General features: G+C 38.4%; 1 protein-coding gene across 21 annotated transcripts in view; it reads left to right on the forward strand.

Annotated features, from left to right (window-relative positions):
* The window catches only part of pyd (zonula occludens-like protein polychaetoid), a 430,922-nt gene that overhangs the window by 377,232 nt on the left and 35,020 nt on the right, over positions 1-18,670 (forward strand). For 17 of the 21 annotated variants that reach the window (XM_071658228.1, XM_071658232.1, XM_071658225.1 and 14 more), the window contains 4 exons: positions 4,486-4,690; positions 5,420-5,491; positions 5,790-5,961; positions 13,480-13,758. In XM_071658228.1, coding sequence (XP_071514329.1) covers positions 4,486-4,690; positions 5,420-5,491; positions 5,790-5,961; positions 13,480-13,758 — 728 coding nt within the window. The remainder of the gene's footprint in view (positions 1-4,485; positions 4,691-5,419; positions 5,492-5,789; positions 5,962-13,479; positions 13,759-18,670) is intronic. The other 4 variants (XM_071658231.1, XM_071658244.1, XM_071658238.1 and 1 more) reach the window with 1 other exon arrangement.

Below are 18,670 nucleotides of genomic sequence, written 5' to 3' on the forward strand. Positions count from 1 at the left end.
ATATTATAGGTTAATATAGATGTTTTGTAGGTCTTAAGAATATATGGTGTGGGAGGAAAACTGCTGGAAGCAGTGGGAAGTTTTTATCTAGATTGTAAGGCATGTGTGCGAGTAGGAAGAGAGGAGAGTGAATGGTTCCAAGTGAAGGTAGGTCTGTGGCAGGGGTGTGTGATGTCATCATGGTGGTTTGATTTGTTTATGGATGGGGTGGTGAGGTAGACAAATGCTGGAGTCTTGGAGAGAGGGGGAGGATGCAGTCTGTAGGAATGAGAAGGCCTAGGAAGTGAATGATTTGTTGTTTGCTGTTGATACAGCACTGGTTGCAAGATTCTTGTGTGAAACTGCAGAAGTTGGTGACAGAGTTAGGAAGGGTGTGTGAAAGGATGAAGTTGAGAGAAATTGTGAATAAAAGTTATTAGGTTTATCAAGGTAGTGGGACAGGTTACTTGGGGTGTGAAATGGAATGGAGAAAATTTGGAGGAAATAAAGAGTTTTAGGTATCTGGGAGTGAACATGAAAGCAGAAGTGAGTCATAGTGTGGATGAGGGGGCAAAAGTTCTGGGAGAATCAAAGAATTTGTGGATAGTGAGGTTGCTGTCTGTCAGGGAGGGCAAAAATGGGTATATTTGAAGTTATAGTAGTACCAACAATATTATATGGATGTGAGGCCTGGGCTGTAGATGAGGATGTGCAAAGGAGTCCACGTGGAGATGTTGAAAATGAAATGTATAAAGACAGTACGTAGTGTGAGGTGGTTGATCAAGTAAGTGATAAAAGTGGCTAGAGAGAGCTGTGGTAATAAAAAGAGTGTGTTTTGAAATGGTTTGGACATATGGAGAGAATGAGTGAGGAGAGTTTGACGAAGAGGATATAAATATGTTAGAATTGGTAGGAATAAGGAGATTGGAAGGTTGGAGTGAAAAGGATTTTGAGTGAATGGGGCCTGAACATGCAGGAGTGTGAAAGGTGTGCATGGGATAGGATGCATTGGAACAATGTGGTATACGAGGTTAGCTGAACTAGGGCATGTGAAGCTGCCATGGTAAACCATGGAAAGGTCTACAGGGCCTGGTTTTGGATAGGGAGCTGTGGTTTCATTGCATTACACATGACATCTGGAGAATCGATGTAAACAAATGTGGCTTTTCTTTGTCTATTCCTGGCACTACCTCGCTGATGTGGGAAATGGGCAATCAAATATAGAAAAAAATTTACATATTTAAAGGATCTTCAATCACTGTTGAAATAAAAGCATGTAAGTTTTTGGTGATAGAGGCATTATGATATCTTCTTTCACAACACTTGTATCTTTGTGTAACAAGGGAAAATGTTGGTATTAATGATTACTTTTACTGGAGTGGTCTGAAATATTAGATATGACAAATCACTTCTTCATTATATTCTTTTATGATTCATTCTTAGGAGAGAAATGCTTTTAGGTTTCTATGAAAAGAGATTTAAGGGAAAGGCATAAGATTTGTATGAAGTGAATTATCAACTCAAATATATCAAGTTTTTATAGTATTTCAATCAGTGTTGAAATGATATAATGTGAATGATAGAATGTGAGCACTTGATAACAATTAATAACCAGGGAAAGTGTGTTTCATGAATCACTTTCTTAATAGAGCCTTTTACCTTAATAGTCTTGCCACAAAATTCATTAAACTTCATATCGTAGATATGAAGTTTAGTTTTTCATGTAATGATGATGCATTTCTTTGCTAGTTTTTGATGACTTGGTGATAACTTTGCTCTTGTACAGCATCTGATTTAGGGCTGCCTCATTTCTTAAAGGGAATAATGCTCCAGAAATCAAACATTTCATTGAGTTCCCTGGCATGAGTATTTCAGCACAGCATACTGTTTTTCATGTTATATTTTCATATTTTTCTGAGATACATATTTGATTTGGAAGCTAGTCTTTAAGTGGGTGAAAGATTTTTCGTTCACTTTTTGTGTGTTTTGCATGTAAAGCAATATTCTTTCTTTCTTTTATTCTTGTTCACCATTTCTCACCTTAATGAGGTAGTACTTGGAATAGACAACTATTCCTTATTCCTCATAAGAAAAATTCTTGCTTGGGTCCTTTCTCTGTTCCTTCATTTGGAAAGTAAGGGGAGACTTTTCTGCCCCACGTAACCTCCAAAGTGTCCTATGATATGTAGGAGATATTTAGGTAATTTTCCTTCTACCCCATCTCTAGGGATTAGTCATACATGTATGTGAAGTTAGATTCTATAATGTATGACTTCATCTTTTTTACTCCGTGATATACTAGCTATGTGAGAGTAATTGATGTAATAACGTATTTGGTCTGTCATGCAAGGCAATCTTTGTTATAACACAGATTGCTAGTTTTGGAATATCCTCATCAGTAGAAAAATTTCCTGTTGAGAAACATTATTTTGCCATAAGTGTTAAGGTTGTCCAAGAGGTATGATTTCTTTCATTGTCTTAAATATGTGCATGAGGCTGTATCCTCAGTATTGTGTTAACTTTTGTAGGCTGAATCAGATCTGGATTCCAAAATGTTTTGTGTGGAGATGGTTGCTTTGGAAGTTTGCAGGCACTCCAGTAAAGATGACACTGCAATCATTTTTTTTCTAATTTTTTTTCAGTGTCCTAGTATTTAGCATCAATGTTTGTATCTCACCTGTACACTTTTTCCCTATATACTGAAAAAAAGCAGGGAACAATCTTCTCTGAATTATCTGTTTATATAGTCTGTAATCCTGACTTTGGCTTCTCTCGAGATATCAGCTTTGAATCACCAGTGCAATTGGCAAAAAAATAATTTTGCTTTTTTGTTTTTGTGAAGTAATAGAGTAGGTGTTGTGTCTTCTGTTGGTCTGATTTATGATGAATGAGCACAAAGACAAAGGTATAATTTGTTGCATTTGGAAACCACACCTCCAGGCTTGATACATGGCCTGACAGGATTTGGTGTTACTCATTGTGATGTGCCCAAGGCAAGTCAGTCTTTTACTAGGGCCTATACCTGTATTAACCTGACTTGGAGAGTGACATCCTGTGAAAGTGAGCGAAAGCATAAAGGGTGTTTGCCTGTTTGTATAGTTTTGAGTATAACTACTGTCACAAGCTCATTATATTTCTTTTCTTGTAATACAGCTAATCCATGTGGAGAAGTTGTCAAATGCTACTGTTTACAGTCCATGTTGCACTTTCTGCTTATATATCTACCTGTACTTGTCATGTGTCCATCCACTGTTGCTGTTTTTACTTCTATAATGTAGATGATGATTCCTGTGCATGGTCACTTCCCTTATGACATTCAGTTTGCTTCAGTTTTTGATTTGATGCTACAGTATTTCTTTTTCATTTAGATATACAAAGACTTCGAGTTTTATGTGCTGATTTGTTTATTCTTAGAATATTTGTAACTTGATACACTATGAAATATAGAAGTAACACTGTGTAATTCTAAGTATTTTGTTTATTTTTAATCAGTGCATATTTTACGAACTTATTGTTGTAGGAAAATGGATTGTTGCTTTGGAAATGCTTTATCCCATTGGCACAGTATTGTGGATCTTGTAGTTTTTAGTTGTAATCAGGGGTGAAATTTGCAGCAGTTTGGTGCAGGTACTCAAACTTTCTGCGGTATTGAGTGCATTTTTAGTTCAGCTTTTCACAAATTTACATGTAAAAAGATAGAAATGGTTTCAGTTCCAATGAATGAATGCATAACGTAATGTAATATTAATTAAAGATAAATTCTCTAAGAAAATAAGCATTGATTTAGTAATCACTTTCAACCAGTTTACCTTGTATAAAGAAGCTCAGAATACTAGGTATTTTCTGCATGGGTAAGAGCATGATAAACAGAAGTATGAGAAAATGGATAGAAAAAGTCCTGATATGTGATGAAATTGAATTGTTCCAGTGTTCATTATTGGCAGAATTTCACCCCTGAAGTTAAGTTATGAAAAAATCATAGTACACTAAGTAATGGATATAGGACATGAATGCTTATATGAATAGAGTTTATGAAACTGATATTGTTAAAGTAAACATTTGTTTTGTTTTGGTACATAACATGCTTTGATTCTTATTGAAGTAACTAAATTAAAAAATTCTTTTGATGGATTTTTGTCATGATTTGCTGTGTTCTTAGAAATCCACATTTCCTATTTATTAGTGGATATAAAATATGCCCTGAGAATATTAATGCAGATTGTTTTCATACTAAAATTTAGGTCTGAATTCTGTACTTACGTAACACAATTTTTTTTTCACAATGGTGACAGTTACATGGCTTCTATTTCTTCCTTGACATTGTGATTCTCTGTTGTCTCATGTAAATTATAGATGTTTTCCCTTTTTATCTGTAGTTTGTCTTGCAGCATTCAGTACAGCAGATAGTAATTGATTATTTATTGTTGTAACTCCAGACATAATTGTAACTATAATCTCTTGTCAGACTTTTGTGGATATTATTCTTCATTTGCAACACCCTTTCAGAGTTGGACAGCAGTGGGGAGAAACCATCAGGTATCATCCGTCTGAGTGCAATCAGGGAAATTATGGATCGAGGGAAACATGCAGTCTTAGATATCACTCCAAATGCTGTAGATCGACTTAACTACGCCCAGTTCTACCCCATTGTTATTTTTTTGCGGGCAGAATCAAAACAAATTGTGAAAGAACTTCGTAGTGGTTTTCCAAAGTGAGTGTTGTATTAATTTTGTTCGTAGTGGTACCTGCAAAGAATAGTAATCTTATGAAAGTTTAAAGTCATTCTTCTTGATTATAGCTGAATTTTTATATTGCTTTGTGCTTGCACTTTATATATGAATTTTGTGACAACATGAAGATGTTAACTTTTTGATCCTATAATCTAACTGATATCATCCTCTTCATATTTCACATGCAGCAGATCTTCATATTTTCTTTTCTGTCTTTAATCTCATGTCGTATTCCTTCAGTAAAATCTTACCATTCACATCAGTACATTTCTTATTCTGCGGCTTCTTATTTCTTTTGGTCTCATTGTTACCCTTCAATGCAGTGTGATAGAAAAATGGTGATTGAATGAACATCATTCTTTAGAGCATGGAGGCTTTTTCTGGAGAAAACTTTGTGAGCCCATTTTGTCTTTAGGGCTTAATCTGAATAGAAGCTGAATTGGATATCCTTTAAAAGGAGAGCAGTAGGAATTCTTATTATTGAGTACTCTTTCATGTTTTTTGTCGTCTTGTAAATTTTTAGATCAGTAGATGCATCAGTGCCACATCCTGTACTTTGCTTTGTGAAAGGTTGTTACTTAGGGCACCACAGTTTGTGGAGATTTTTTTTTATCACACTGCTGTACTCTGGAGTCTTATCTTGCGCTTTGTTATAGAAAATATCATGCATAATAGAATTTCAACTTGAGATATGCTGTATTTTTATATAGGGTGAATCGTGGTGTAGTGGTTAGCGCATTCGCTTGGCAACCAAAAGGCCCCTGGGCGAGGAGAAACCTTAGGCAAGTTTCTGTACAGCTGCTTCCTATGTTTACCTGTCACTATAAGAATAGGCATCTAGATGTAAGTCCAGTATTGCAGGTCATAATTTTGGGAATGGTTGAAAACATATGACGCAAAAGGGTACTTTGGCACAAAAAGGTATAGGCTGAGTTTGGTCCACAGGGAATATCCCTTAAAACCTATCCTTCCAAGATTTGACCAATTAACCAAAGAAAATTTTATCTCCTTTTAGACCTTTGCTTTTAATGTCTTGTAAAATCTCTCCTTTATTTCTTCATCATAATGAACTTTTTCCAGAGGCAGGATGAGCAGTAAGAAACTATTTGACCAGAGTGTTAAATTGGAAAAGTTGTGGTCTCATATCTTCACTGCCACAATTAGTCTCACGCAGCCTGAGGCTTGGTTCCGTAAGGTGCGAGAGATTGTTGACAAGCAACAGTCTGGTCCCATTTGGATGTCAGAAACTAAGGTAAGTGTGTTTTTTACATTTAACTTATTTTTTTGATATTATATACGATAAAGGCATAATAGTAACCAGCCATCAGTATTCTCATCTGGACCTGGATCTGCCAAACATTTTTGTGGTGCATTCTGGGTCACCATTATTATTAGTAATATGAAGATACAGGTACAGTTTATCAAAAAAAGGGAACTTTAAAGAAATGCCATCTCTTCATTAGACATCTTTCAGTCATTGGCAGATGCCAGTAACATCACCAAGATAGTTTTTGGATGCCAAAATTAGGCTGAAAGGTGAAATATAAATCTTAAGAGGCTGATCAGCCTAGTGTAGAGATCCTACTTGGCTCTTGTATATGGAAGTCACTTTGCCATGCCACTTCATCACCTGAACTAATTTTTTTTCATTTTTCTAGGCAGCAACTCTTCACTTGGTATGTGTACTCTAACCTCTGAACCCTGTTGATGTACACTGAAATAGGGGATGAGTTGAGAATGTACTGAGTTGCTTTTTTCCCAGAGGAGGTTCTTATATGCACTTGAGCGAGCTTGAGTAAATGGGAAAGGAGTTAAAGATAATAGATATACTCAGGAATAAAATTAGGTGAATATAGTAAACAAAGCTGTTGGAAAGGTTTTCCAGTCTGTCCTTCTGTTGCCAACTCTGCCATATTTTTGGTAGTGTTCATAAGCTCCTCTAATGGTGCTTTGGGTCCATATCTTTCTGTTTATGATGAAATTTTTGGTGTGGAAAGATTCTATGTTAGGACAGTGTGAGTTAATTCTTTGCATGTGGCACTTGATACATTCATCTATTCTTCCAGTGCAGATATAAAGATTTTGCAGAGGCATATAGACTGAAAGAAGAAAGTGTAGTAAACTGTGTTTTGGATGTAGGAGGAGAAAGACTGGAAGAGGTGAGAGTATTTAAGTATTTAGGAGCTGTTTTAGGTAAGTTTAGTGATATGGAAGGAGAGATAAGGGAGAGAGCAATACAGGGTAGAAGTTATTGGTTCCCTTGGTAGAATACTGAAGGGTCTAGGTGTAAGTATGGAAGTGAAGAGAGCCAAAACTTGGACATTAAATGAGTCACGGAGGTTAAGAATCCAGGCTGTGGAAATAAGCTTTTGACAGGAGCATATGTTATGGTTAGATGGAATGAAGAAAGAAGTGAAAGGTTGTATGAGAGATGTGGTATGGCAGGGAATGCAAATGGGATTAATTGTGGAGCAGTAGATTGGGTGGAACATAATACTTTGAGGTGGTTTGGGCATGTGGAAAGAATGCAAGACTGTGACATGGGGAAATACATTGGAAGAATACTGGAGGGAGAGAAATGGTGGAAGAATGTCTGGAGTGATGTATGTGAGGAAGGCATGTAAAGACAGATAAGTGGAGACTCTTTTGCTGTGGCCACCTACTTGATGGGATTTTCCTGAGGGAACAGGCATCAGAGATATAGATAGATAGACAGACATTATATTGATTTATCTTCTCTTTTTTACCATAACCAGAATTGTAGACTTAAAAGTTTGATGATAGTTACCAAGGGTTATAGAAATGTTAGTATTTTTAACAAGTATGCATTATAGTATTTTTCACTTTACATCATGAAGACTGTGTTTCATATTTAAATGTTGAAAGCCTTTCAGGTTTCTTATTTATATATTTTTTGACATAACCAGCGTAGCAGACTTAGAGGTCTGTTAATGGGTAACACATTAACTTATTTGGCTTATCAAAGTATTAAAAATCAGTATTTTTCACGAGTATGAAATTAGCATGAGAGTGATGTAGTATATTTGAATTTTTACCTCATGAAGTGCATATAGCTTTATAGTAATCCACATTTGAAGAATTGATGTCCCATATTTAAATAATGTAGGTCAAAATTAAAGCCTGGAAAACTCCCAACGATTCCAAGAAAAAAGATTAAGATGTATGAGCAACCATTCTTGATGGTTGTTATTATGATGCCTTTATTTATAATTAGGAGTGTATTTGTTTGTGGATTTAGTGAAGCTTTTCGTGATTTATGTTGTGATTTTATTTTAGAATGATTCTTATTGTTATTTCTTACCTTAGTTGCTCTTGATAAATTTTATAAAGTTATGTACAAGTTGTTTTCATCCAAAATATATATTAGTTTGTTTTATGTAGGTTGCGTTGACTTGTCTTGAGATGGTAGCCATATAGAATCATTGCAGTCTGACCCTGGCACTGTACTTGGTCTCACAAGTAGTTGCCTGCAATATAAGGCTATTATATGTAGAAATCACCAGGTGATACAACAGTTTTCTTATATTTTTATAACCATTGCATCAGTTTAGACCTGAATATTTATCTTCAGTTCTTTCAATATTTTCTCATTGTTAGCTAACTACCTGCATTATATTTATTCCTTAAAATTTCACCCAAGTGCCTGTGAAGGTCATTCTCTTTGGTAAGAAGTAAAGAGAACAGTCAAGGAGTGTGCATAGGAAACAGATAAACACCATCTCCTCCTTGTGAATATGGTGCGACTTTCACATAATGTCTTTAGCAACTATCACAGACATTGGTTTTCATTCTGCATTTGTCTATTGGACCCTCAGGATGGTTTTTATCAGCGAGTAAGATTAGTATGTTTCAGCTGTTGTTAAGAATTGTTTTTCTTTCTTTCTTCTTTCAAACTATTCACCATTTCCCGCGTTAGCAAGGTAGCGTTAAGAACAGAGGACTGGGCCTCTGACGGAATATCCTCACCTGGCCTCCTTCTCTGTTCCCTCTTTTGGAAAATTAAAAAAAAAAAACGAGGGGAGGATTTCCAGCCCCCCGCTCCCTCCCCTTTTAGTCGCCTTCTACGACACGCAGGGAATACGTGGGAAGTATTCTTTCTCCCCTATCCCCAGGGATAACAACATGGATAAGAATTTTTTTTTTCTTGCTTTGTCGCTGTCTCCCGTGTTTGCGAGGTAGCGCAAGGAAACAGACGAAAGAAATGGCCCAACCCACCCCCATACACATGTATATACATACGTCCACACACGCAAATATACATACCTACACAGCTTTCCATGGTTTACCCCAGACGCTTCACATGCCCTGATTCAACCCACTGACAGCACGTCAACCCCGGTATACCACATCGATCCAATTCACTCTATTCCTTGCCCTCCTTTCACCCTCCTGCATGTTCAGGCCCCGATCACACAAAATCTTTTTCACTCCATCTTTCCACCTCCAATTTGGTCTCCCACTTCTCCTCGTTCCCTCCACCTCCGACACATATATCCTCTTGGTCAATCTTTCCTCACTCATTCTCTCCATGTGCCCAAACCATTTCAAAACACCCTCTTCTGCTCTCTCAACCACGCTCTTTTTATTTCCACACATCTCTCTTACCCTTACGTTACTTACTCGATCAAACCACCTCACACCACACATTGTCCTCAAACATCTCATTTCCAGCACATCCATCCTCCTGCGCACAACTCTATCCATAGCCCACGCCTCGCAACCATACAACATTGTTGGAACCACTATTCCTTCAAACATACCCATTTTTGCTTTCCGAGATAATGTTCTCGACTTCCACACATTCTTCAAGGCTCCCAGAATTTTCGCCCCCTCCCCCACCCTATGATCCACTTCCGCTTCCATGGTTCCATCCGCTGCCAGATCCACTCCCAGATATCTAAAACACTTTACTTCCTCCAGTTTTTCTCCATTCAAACTTACCTCCCAATTGACTTGACCCTCAACCCTACTGTACCTAATAACCTTGCTCTTATTCACATTTACTCTTAACTTTCTTCTTTCACACACTTTACCAAACTCAGTCACCAGCTTCTGCAGTTTCTTACATGAATCAGCCACCAGCGCTGTATCATCAGCGAACAACAACTGACTCACTTCCCAAGCTCTCTCATCCCCAACAGACTTCATACTTGCCCCTCTTTCCAAAACTCTTGCATTCACCTCCCTAACAACCCCATCCATAAACAAATTAAACAACCATGGAGACATCACACACCCCTGCCGCAAACCTACATTCACTGAGAAGCAATCACTTTCCTCTCTTCCTACACGTACACATGCCTTACATCCTCGATAAACACTTTTCACTGCTTCTAACAACTTGCCTCCCACATCATATATTCTTAATACCTTCCACAGAGCATCTCTATCAACTCTATCATATGCCTTCTCCAGATCCATAAATGCTACATACAAATCCATTTGCTTTTCTAAGTATTTCTCACATACATTCTTCAAAGCAAACACCTGATCCACACATCCTCTACCACTTCTGAAACCACACTGCTCTTCCCCAATCTGATGCTCTGTACATGCCTTCACCCTCTCAATCAATACCCTCCCATATAATTTACCAGGAATACTCAACAAACTTATACCTCTGTAATTTGAGCACTCATTCTTATCCCCTTTGCCTTTGTACAATGGCACTATGCACGCATCCGCCAATCCTCAGGCACCTCACCATGAGTCATACATACATTAAATAACCTTACCAGCCCATCAATAATACAGTCACCCCCTTTTTTAATAAATTCCACTGCAATACCATCCAAACCTGCTGCCTTGCCGGCTTTCATCTTCCGCAAAGCTTTTACTACCTCTTCTCTGTTTACCAAATAATTTTCCCTAACCCTCTCACTTTGCACACCACCTCAACCAAAACACCCTATATCTGCCACTCTATCATCAAACACATTCAACAAACCTTCAAAATACTCACTCCATCTCCTTCTCACATCACCACTACTTGTTATCACTTCCCCATTTGCACCCTTCACTGAAGTTCCCATTTGCTCCCTTGTCTTACGCACTTTATTTACCTCCTTCCAGAACATCTTTTTATTCTCCCTAAAATTTAATGATACTCTCTCACCCCAACTCTCATTTGCCCTCTTTTTCACCTCTTGCACTTTCTCTTGACCTCCTGTCTCTTTCTTTTATACATCTCCCACTCAATTGCATTTTTTCCCTGCAAAAATCGTCCAAATGCCTCTCTCTTCTCTTTCACTAATAATCTTACTTCTCCATCCCACCACTCACTACCCTTTCTAATCAACCCACCTCCCACTCTTCTCATGCCACAAGCATCTTTTGCACAATCCATCACTGATTCCCTAAATACACCCCATTCCTCCCCCACTCCCCTTACTTCCATTGTTCTCACCTTTTTCCATTCTGTACTCAGTCTCTCCTGGTACTTCCTCACACAAGTTTTTATTAACTATAATAACTTTTCTGGATTTTCTGGATTTTTTCCGTCACTGCACATTTCTCCTTGTGGCACTTCTTTTTAGGTGGGGAGGGGGTCTTGAGAATACTTTTAAATTAACTACTCCTCAGTTCTTTTGTTAGTTTTAGAAGCAAATACTTTGAAAGTGATTTTCTTTACAAGAAAGCGGGAAACAGTCAGAACACAGCCATATCCTTTTTTCCTGGCTTCCTTCTAAGGGCTTAATATTCTTGTTTAAAGTACTAATTTGGATGCCAATGATCTAGATAAGTCTGTGATATTTGCACAAGATGAAGGTGAATTATCTGTACTCTAAGCACACTCTGTAGTTTCCATGAAACAGTTTTCTTTGGTTCTAAAATCACAGTTCTGGTGTAGGCAACCACTTGGATGGACTTTAAGGGCACTAGTAGAGTTTGGCTGTCTACTTACGTGTGTGCATCAAATAAAGGTTACTGTCTTAAGGATTATGCTTAGTTAACCAGGGTTTACTTAAGCTATTCATACTGTGTTTACTAATTATATTTACAAGTTTACATTTTCACTGTTATCATTGGTGATATGCTTATGATGAAAGAAAACATTTCTAGTTTACTTTTATTTTACCAAAAGAGTGACTAAAATCACAGATGCTGTGTTGCCTTCCTAAGTTTATCACCAGTTTAAATTGAAGTAGATAACCTCAGTGTTAAGATAGCTGTACCTTTTAGGGTGCTTTTGATCTGCTTTCACACTGCATCCAAGTTATGTGCAAGCTTTTAGTAAGTGTTAGTGTTGGCATGTTGGCCGCACTCATCCTTACCATTCACTGGATTTAGGTTCATCCGTACATCTTGTAAATGGTACTAATTTGGTGGTTTATTCTTCATTCCTCCTGTACCCCATGCCTTATTTCATCTTCCTTATTATTTGCCTGATGTATGTTATTCTGTTGAATGTTTGAATATGTTTGAATAATCTTTTGCTTGCTAAATATGATTTATTAACGAACATTATATTGGAATGTCTTGGCACATCTTGGATCTTGCCTGTTTTGCTAATGTGCAAATTCCTTTCCTTGGTATCTTTTGCCTTTTCTGTGTTTGGCGCTCTTATTTTATGTAATTTCATGTAATTTTTGTTTGCGGGTTAAATGTTATGGCTGCTACTGCAAATGATCAATCACCTCTTCTTTAACACGATGCCTGTCTTCCTTGAATTATATCAGCCTGTAGAATTTCTCTCGGATGTTTACTTACTGCCTCTGATTCCTTCTCCAAGTGGTTCTGAAGAAGAACTTTGTTCTCTTATCACCCAAAACAAAGAACTTGAGCCATACTTTTATCAGGAAATGGAAAGTGAGCCACAGAAGGATATGGATGACCCATCATTTGAGATTGTTGTTGAAGAAATCCAAAAGGGCAAAATGAATGGTCACATTTCTGTACTGCCAGAAGAAGGAAAATCATATAATGAGCCCATCAGGTTTTCACCCCTAAGGCAACTTCAGCCTTCACATCCGCCACCAGTGCCTTTGCGTACCTCTGTACCTCCTCCACCTCCACCTCCACCCCCGAGAATGGGCTTGTCATCCTCACTTTCTTTTTTCCCAGCATTCCCGACCAAAAGACTCTTCACTATCGATGAAGAACGTACTTATATATGACATCCTCAAAGGTCTTATTCTTAAGTACATGTGTATTCCATGGCTCATAGATGTTATGTTAATAGCTATACCATGGTGTTATTTTGAGCAAAATTTTCCAAAAATTATCAAGATTAAAAAGTATACCTTGCAACTAAACTCATAACTAATATTTTCTGTTCTGTAGAATTATTTTTGCATGAAGCTTGCCTATTGTAGTGCATGCCTTTTACTGACACACTGTTTCTACCTTTATAGGTGATTGAAATTTAGCTCTTTAAGATTGATACATGATACTTTAGACTCAAGTGTGGCTTCAGTATTTTGCAGTACAGTTTAGAGTTATGAAACGTAAATCTTATGGATATTTGCATTTGTTCCATTTTCATGATGAAAGAAATAATTGTATTATAGTTGCTTCTACATATTTGTAACTTGTCCCATTGTTCTTTTCTCTTCCATGTACCGTGCTCTCGGAATGACTCATGTTGCATCGTCCCTTTCACCTGCTTGTCCACTCCTTTACCTCTGTGGTCACGTCATTTGTAAAATTTTGGAATTGGTCTGCTGTACAAATGATGTGTGAAATCTTAATTCCCTCTCCTATTACTCTGAACTGGTCCTATGTTGATGATGTAATACCACTGAAACAGCCTACCGAGGCCTTGTCTGATGACTTCCTTTTCCCTATGACCTCGCGTCTATCCTATGCTTCATCTCCTGAGTCTGACTTAGAGACTGGGCCTGAATCCCGCACTCCCTCAAAGTCACCCCACCGGCCCCCTCCTTCCCACAACCCATATTCAGATTCTCGAGAGCCTAGAGGTCGCATGGTCAAAAGTTCATCAGATCCCAGTTTAGCTGCACCAGAAGAAACGGAACCCAATACATATGGAGGACCACCTCCTTATACAGCAAGTCCTACAAGACTTGTAAGTATTTCTTTTTTTTTCTTATGCTTTCATATCTCTTTTGCTAGAGCAGTGCATTCATTGTGCAAGTAAGGAGCTTTAGCTTTTTAATTATTTGACATTTCATATTTTATTATTTGTTGTCCACCAGTAAGAAGAGCAAACACCTCTGTATGAAGGTTTTCTTTATAGTGTATGTATTTTCCAGTACAAAAGACTCTAGTATTTGGTTTATTGTTGGCAGTACTCATGATAGAAAAGATTAGTACTAAGTTATGCACAAAAATATTTGACATGCAATTCCTTAACCCAAAGATATATTATGATGAATGGCTTCCCATCACTTCAGTATATCTGTGCTATGTGTGAAATAACCATAGAGAACCCAGTCTCCTCTTATGTTTTGATTTGTCCGTAGACATTACAATACAAAAACAATATTTTTTTTTTTTTTTTTTTGCTGTCTCCCGCGTTTGCGAGGTAGCGCAAGGAAACAGACGAAAGAAATGGCCCAACCCACCCCCATACACATGTATATACATAAGTCCACACACGCAAATATACATACCTACACAGCTTTCCATGGTTTACCCCAGACGCTTCACATGCCCTGATTCAATCCACTGACAGCACGTCAACCCCGGTATACCACATCGATCCAATTCACTCTATTCCTTGCCCTCCTTTCACCCTCCTGCATGTTCAGGCCCTGATCACACAAAATCTTTTTCACTCCATCTTTCCACCTCCAATTTGGTCTCCCACTTCTCCTTGTTCCCTCCACCTCCAACACATATATCCTCTTGGTCAATCTTTCCTCACTCATTCTCTCCATGTGCCCAAACCATTTCAAAACACCCTCTTCTGCTCTCTCAACCATGCTCTTTTTATTTCCACACATCTCTCTTACCCTTACGTTACTTACTCGATCGAACCACCTCACACCACACATTGTCCTCAAACATCTCATTTCCAGCACATCCATCCTCCTGCGCACAACTCTATCCATAGCCCACGCCTCGCAACCATACAACATTGTTGGAACCACTATTCCTTCAAACATACCCATTTTTGCTTTCCGAGATAATGTTCTCGACTTCCACACATTCTTCAAGGCTCCCAGGATTTTCGCCCCCTCCCCCACCCTATGATCCACTTCCGCTTCCATGGTTCCGTCCGCTGCCAGATCCACTCCCAGATATCTAAAACACTTTACTTCCTCCAGTTTTTCTCCATTCAAACTTACCTTCCAATTGACTTGACCCTCAACCCAACTGTACCTAATTACCTTGCTCTTATTCACATTTACGCTTAACTCTCTTCTTTCACACACTTTACCAAACTCAGTCACCAGCTTCTGGGGATAGGGGATAGGGGACTAAGAATACTTCCCACGTATTCCCTGCGTGTCGTAGAAAGTGACTAAAAGGGGAGGGAGTGGGGGGCTGGAAATCCTCCCCTCTCTTTTTTTTTGTAATTTTCCAAAAGAAGGAACAGAGGGGGCCAGGTGAGGATATTCCAAAAAAGGCCCAGTCCTCTGTTTTTAACGCTACCTCGCTAATGCGGGAAATGGCGAGTAGTTTAAGAGTTTAAGAGCAGTGTGGTTTCAGAAGTGGTAGAGGATGTGTGGATCAGGTGTTTGCTTTGAAGAATGTATGTGAGAAATACTTAGAAAAGCAAATGGATTTGTATGTAGCATTTATGGATCTGGAGAAGGCATATGATAGAGTTGATAGAGATGCTCTGTGGAAGGTATTAAGAATATATGGTGTGGGAGGCAAGTTGTTAGAAGCAGTGAAAAGTTTTTATCGAGGATGTAAGGCATGTGTACGTGTAGGAAGAGAGGAAAGTGATTGGTTCTCAGTGAATGTAGGTTTGCGGCAGGGGTGTGTGATGTCTCCATGGTTGTTTAATTTGTTTATGGATGGGGTTGTTAGGGAGGTGAATGCAAGAGTTTTGGAAAGAGGGCAAGTATGAAGTCTGTTGGGGATGAGAGAACTTGGGAAGTGAGTCAGTTGTTGTTCGCTGATGATACAGCGCTGGTGGCTGATTCATGTGAGGAACTGCAAAAGCTGGTGACTGAGTTTGGTAAAGTGTGTGAAAGAAGAAAGTTAAGAGTAAATGTGAATAAGAGCAAGGTTATTAGGTACAGTAGGGTTGAGGGTCAAGTCAATTGGGAGGTAAGTTTGAATGGAGAAAAACTGGAGGAAGTGAAGTGTTTTAGATATCTGGGAGTGGATCTGGCAGCGGATGGAACCATGGAAGCGGAAGTGGATCATAGGGTGGGGGAGGGGGCGAAAATTCTGGGAGCCTTGAAGAATGTGTGGAAGTCGAGAACATTATCTCGGAAAGCAAATATGGGTATGTTTGAAGGAATAGTGGTTCCAACAATGTTGTATGGTTGCGAGGCGTGGGCTATGGATAGAGTTGTGCGCAGGAGGATGGATGTGCTGGAAATGAGATGTTTGAGGACAATGTGTGGTGTGAGGTGGTTTGATCGTGTAAGTAACGTAAGGGTAAGAGAGATGTGTGGAAATAAAAAGAGCGTGGTTGAGAGAGCAGAAGAGGGTGTTTTGAAATGGTTTGGGCACATGGAGAGAATGAGTGAGGAAAGATTGACCAAGAGGATATATGTGTCGGAGGTGGAGGGAACGAGGAGAAGAGGGAGACCAAATTGGAGGTGGAAAGATGGAGTGAAAAAGATTTTGTGTGATCGGGGCCTGAACATGCAGGAGGGTGAAAGGAGGGCAAGGAATAGAGTGAATTGGAGCGATGTGGTATACCGGGGTTGACGTGCTGTCAGTGGATTGAATCGGGGCATGTGAAGCGTCTGGGGTAAACCATGGAAAGCTGTGTAGGTATGTATATTTGCGTGTGTGGACGTATGTATATACATGTGTATGGGGGTGGGTTGGGCCATTTCTTTCGTCTGTTTCCTTGCGCTACCTCGCAAACGCGGGAGACAGCGACAAAGCAAAAAAAAAAAAAATATATATATATATATATATATATATATATATATATATATATATATATATATATCCCTGGGGATAGGGGAGAAAGAATACTTCCCACGTATTCCCTGCGTGTCGTAGAAGGCGACTAAAAGGGGAGGGAGCGGGGGGCTGGAAATCCTCCCCTCTCACTTTTTTTTTTTTTTTTTTTTCCAAAAGGGGGAACGGAGAAGGGGCCCAGGTGAGGATATTCCCTCAAGGGCCCAGTCCTCTGTTCTCAACGCTACCTCGCTGATGCGGGAAATGGCGAATAGTATGAAAGAAAGAATATATATATATATATATCTATATATATATATATATATATATATATATATATATATATATATTTTATCCCTGGGGATAGGGGAGAAAGAATACTTCCCACGTATTCCCTGCGTGTCGTAGAAGGCGACTAAAAGGGGAGGGAGCGGGGGGCTGGAAATCCTCCCCTCTCGTTTTTTTTTTAATTTTCCAAAAGAAGGAACAGAGAATTGGGCCAGGTGAGGGTATTCCCTCAAGGCCCAGTCCTCTGTTCTTAACGCTACCTCGCTAATGCGGGAAATGGCGAATAGTTTGAAAGAAAAAGAAAGATATATATATATATATATATATATATATATATATATATATATATATATATTTATCCCTGGGGATAGGGGAGAAAGAATACTTCCCACGTATTCCCTGCGTGTCGTAGAAGGCGACTAAAAGGGAAGGGAGCGGGGGGCTGGAAATCCTCCCCTCTCGTTTTTTTTTTTTTTTTTTTTTTTTTTTTCCAAAAGAAGGAACAGAGAAGGGGGCCAGGTGAGGATATTCCCTCAAAGGCCCAGTCCTCTGTTCTTAGCGCTACCTCGCTAATGCGGGAAATGGCGAATAGTATGAAAAAAAGAAAAATATATATATATATATATGTATCTTGCTGATGACAAGCACAAACAAGATGAAAGGTATGAAAAATCCAAGCTTAAACAAGTTTGACAGTAAAGATCATCCTAGGTGAGGGATAATTTTGAAATAGACCTTTCTGTTGCTGGGAGTGCCCATAGATGCTTATTATAAGCAGTAGTCCTATGGAACTGCAAAAAGGAAAATTTATTGCACATTGTCCCTCTAAATAATGGAAGGAGGACCTCAGAGGTGGGACAGTAAGGACTCTCATATACCATGCTAACAAGACAAATCCCATCAGAAAGAAAGAATATGAAATTTTGTTCAGATGAGTCCGAGACCAATATGCCTTCTAAGCCTTGAGCTTTTACTCTAACTTGGTTGGAATAAGATAGAATAAAACTTTATTGCATGTCAGAATTTTTGTTTTTGCAACAACTCAAAAAAATTAGTCCATGTATTTAACCGGTAAGGAAAACTAATATTATACAAAGCATATTCTTAGTCACAGATGCATAGTCTTTCTAACATAATAAAATGGTACTTTACTAGACAAAATGAATTTTTTTTGAGTTGTTTGAACCAATATTTTCTAGAGTCTACTGTATGTGGAAATTCATAAAGGCATGAAGTGTTTTGAATGGTCTCTGTTAGATCACATCTTTCATTATTATTGAAACCTTGATTAAATATCTGTGCCTTTGATCAAATATTTTAACCTCTGTTAAGATATTTGCCAAATTAGTTGTGTTTGCACCTTTGTAAAGTGTCTGTATCATTGGTAAAGCTCTGTACCTCAGCAATCCCTTTATGTTTCTTACATCTAGGTCGTGACATCTATTTGAAGAAAATTTCATTTTCTTAGAATTATGGAGTATGAGCTTAGATAATTTTTTCTCTAGTAAAATTTATGAATATGAGTGTTCCTTTTTTTTCACTTGCTTTCAGACACTGTATCCCACAGATCCTCTCTTATTGAAACATTCTAGATCTTAACAGACCTGAATACTTCATGCTTTTTTATTTGTATGTTAAAAAAGTGAATATAT

Source organism: Panulirus ornatus, chromosome 66, assembly GCF_036320965.1.
Source record: "Panulirus ornatus isolate Po-2019 chromosome 66, ASM3632096v1, whole genome shotgun sequence".
Taxonomy (NCBI): domain Eukaryota; kingdom Metazoa; phylum Arthropoda; class Malacostraca; order Decapoda; family Palinuridae; genus Panulirus; species Panulirus ornatus.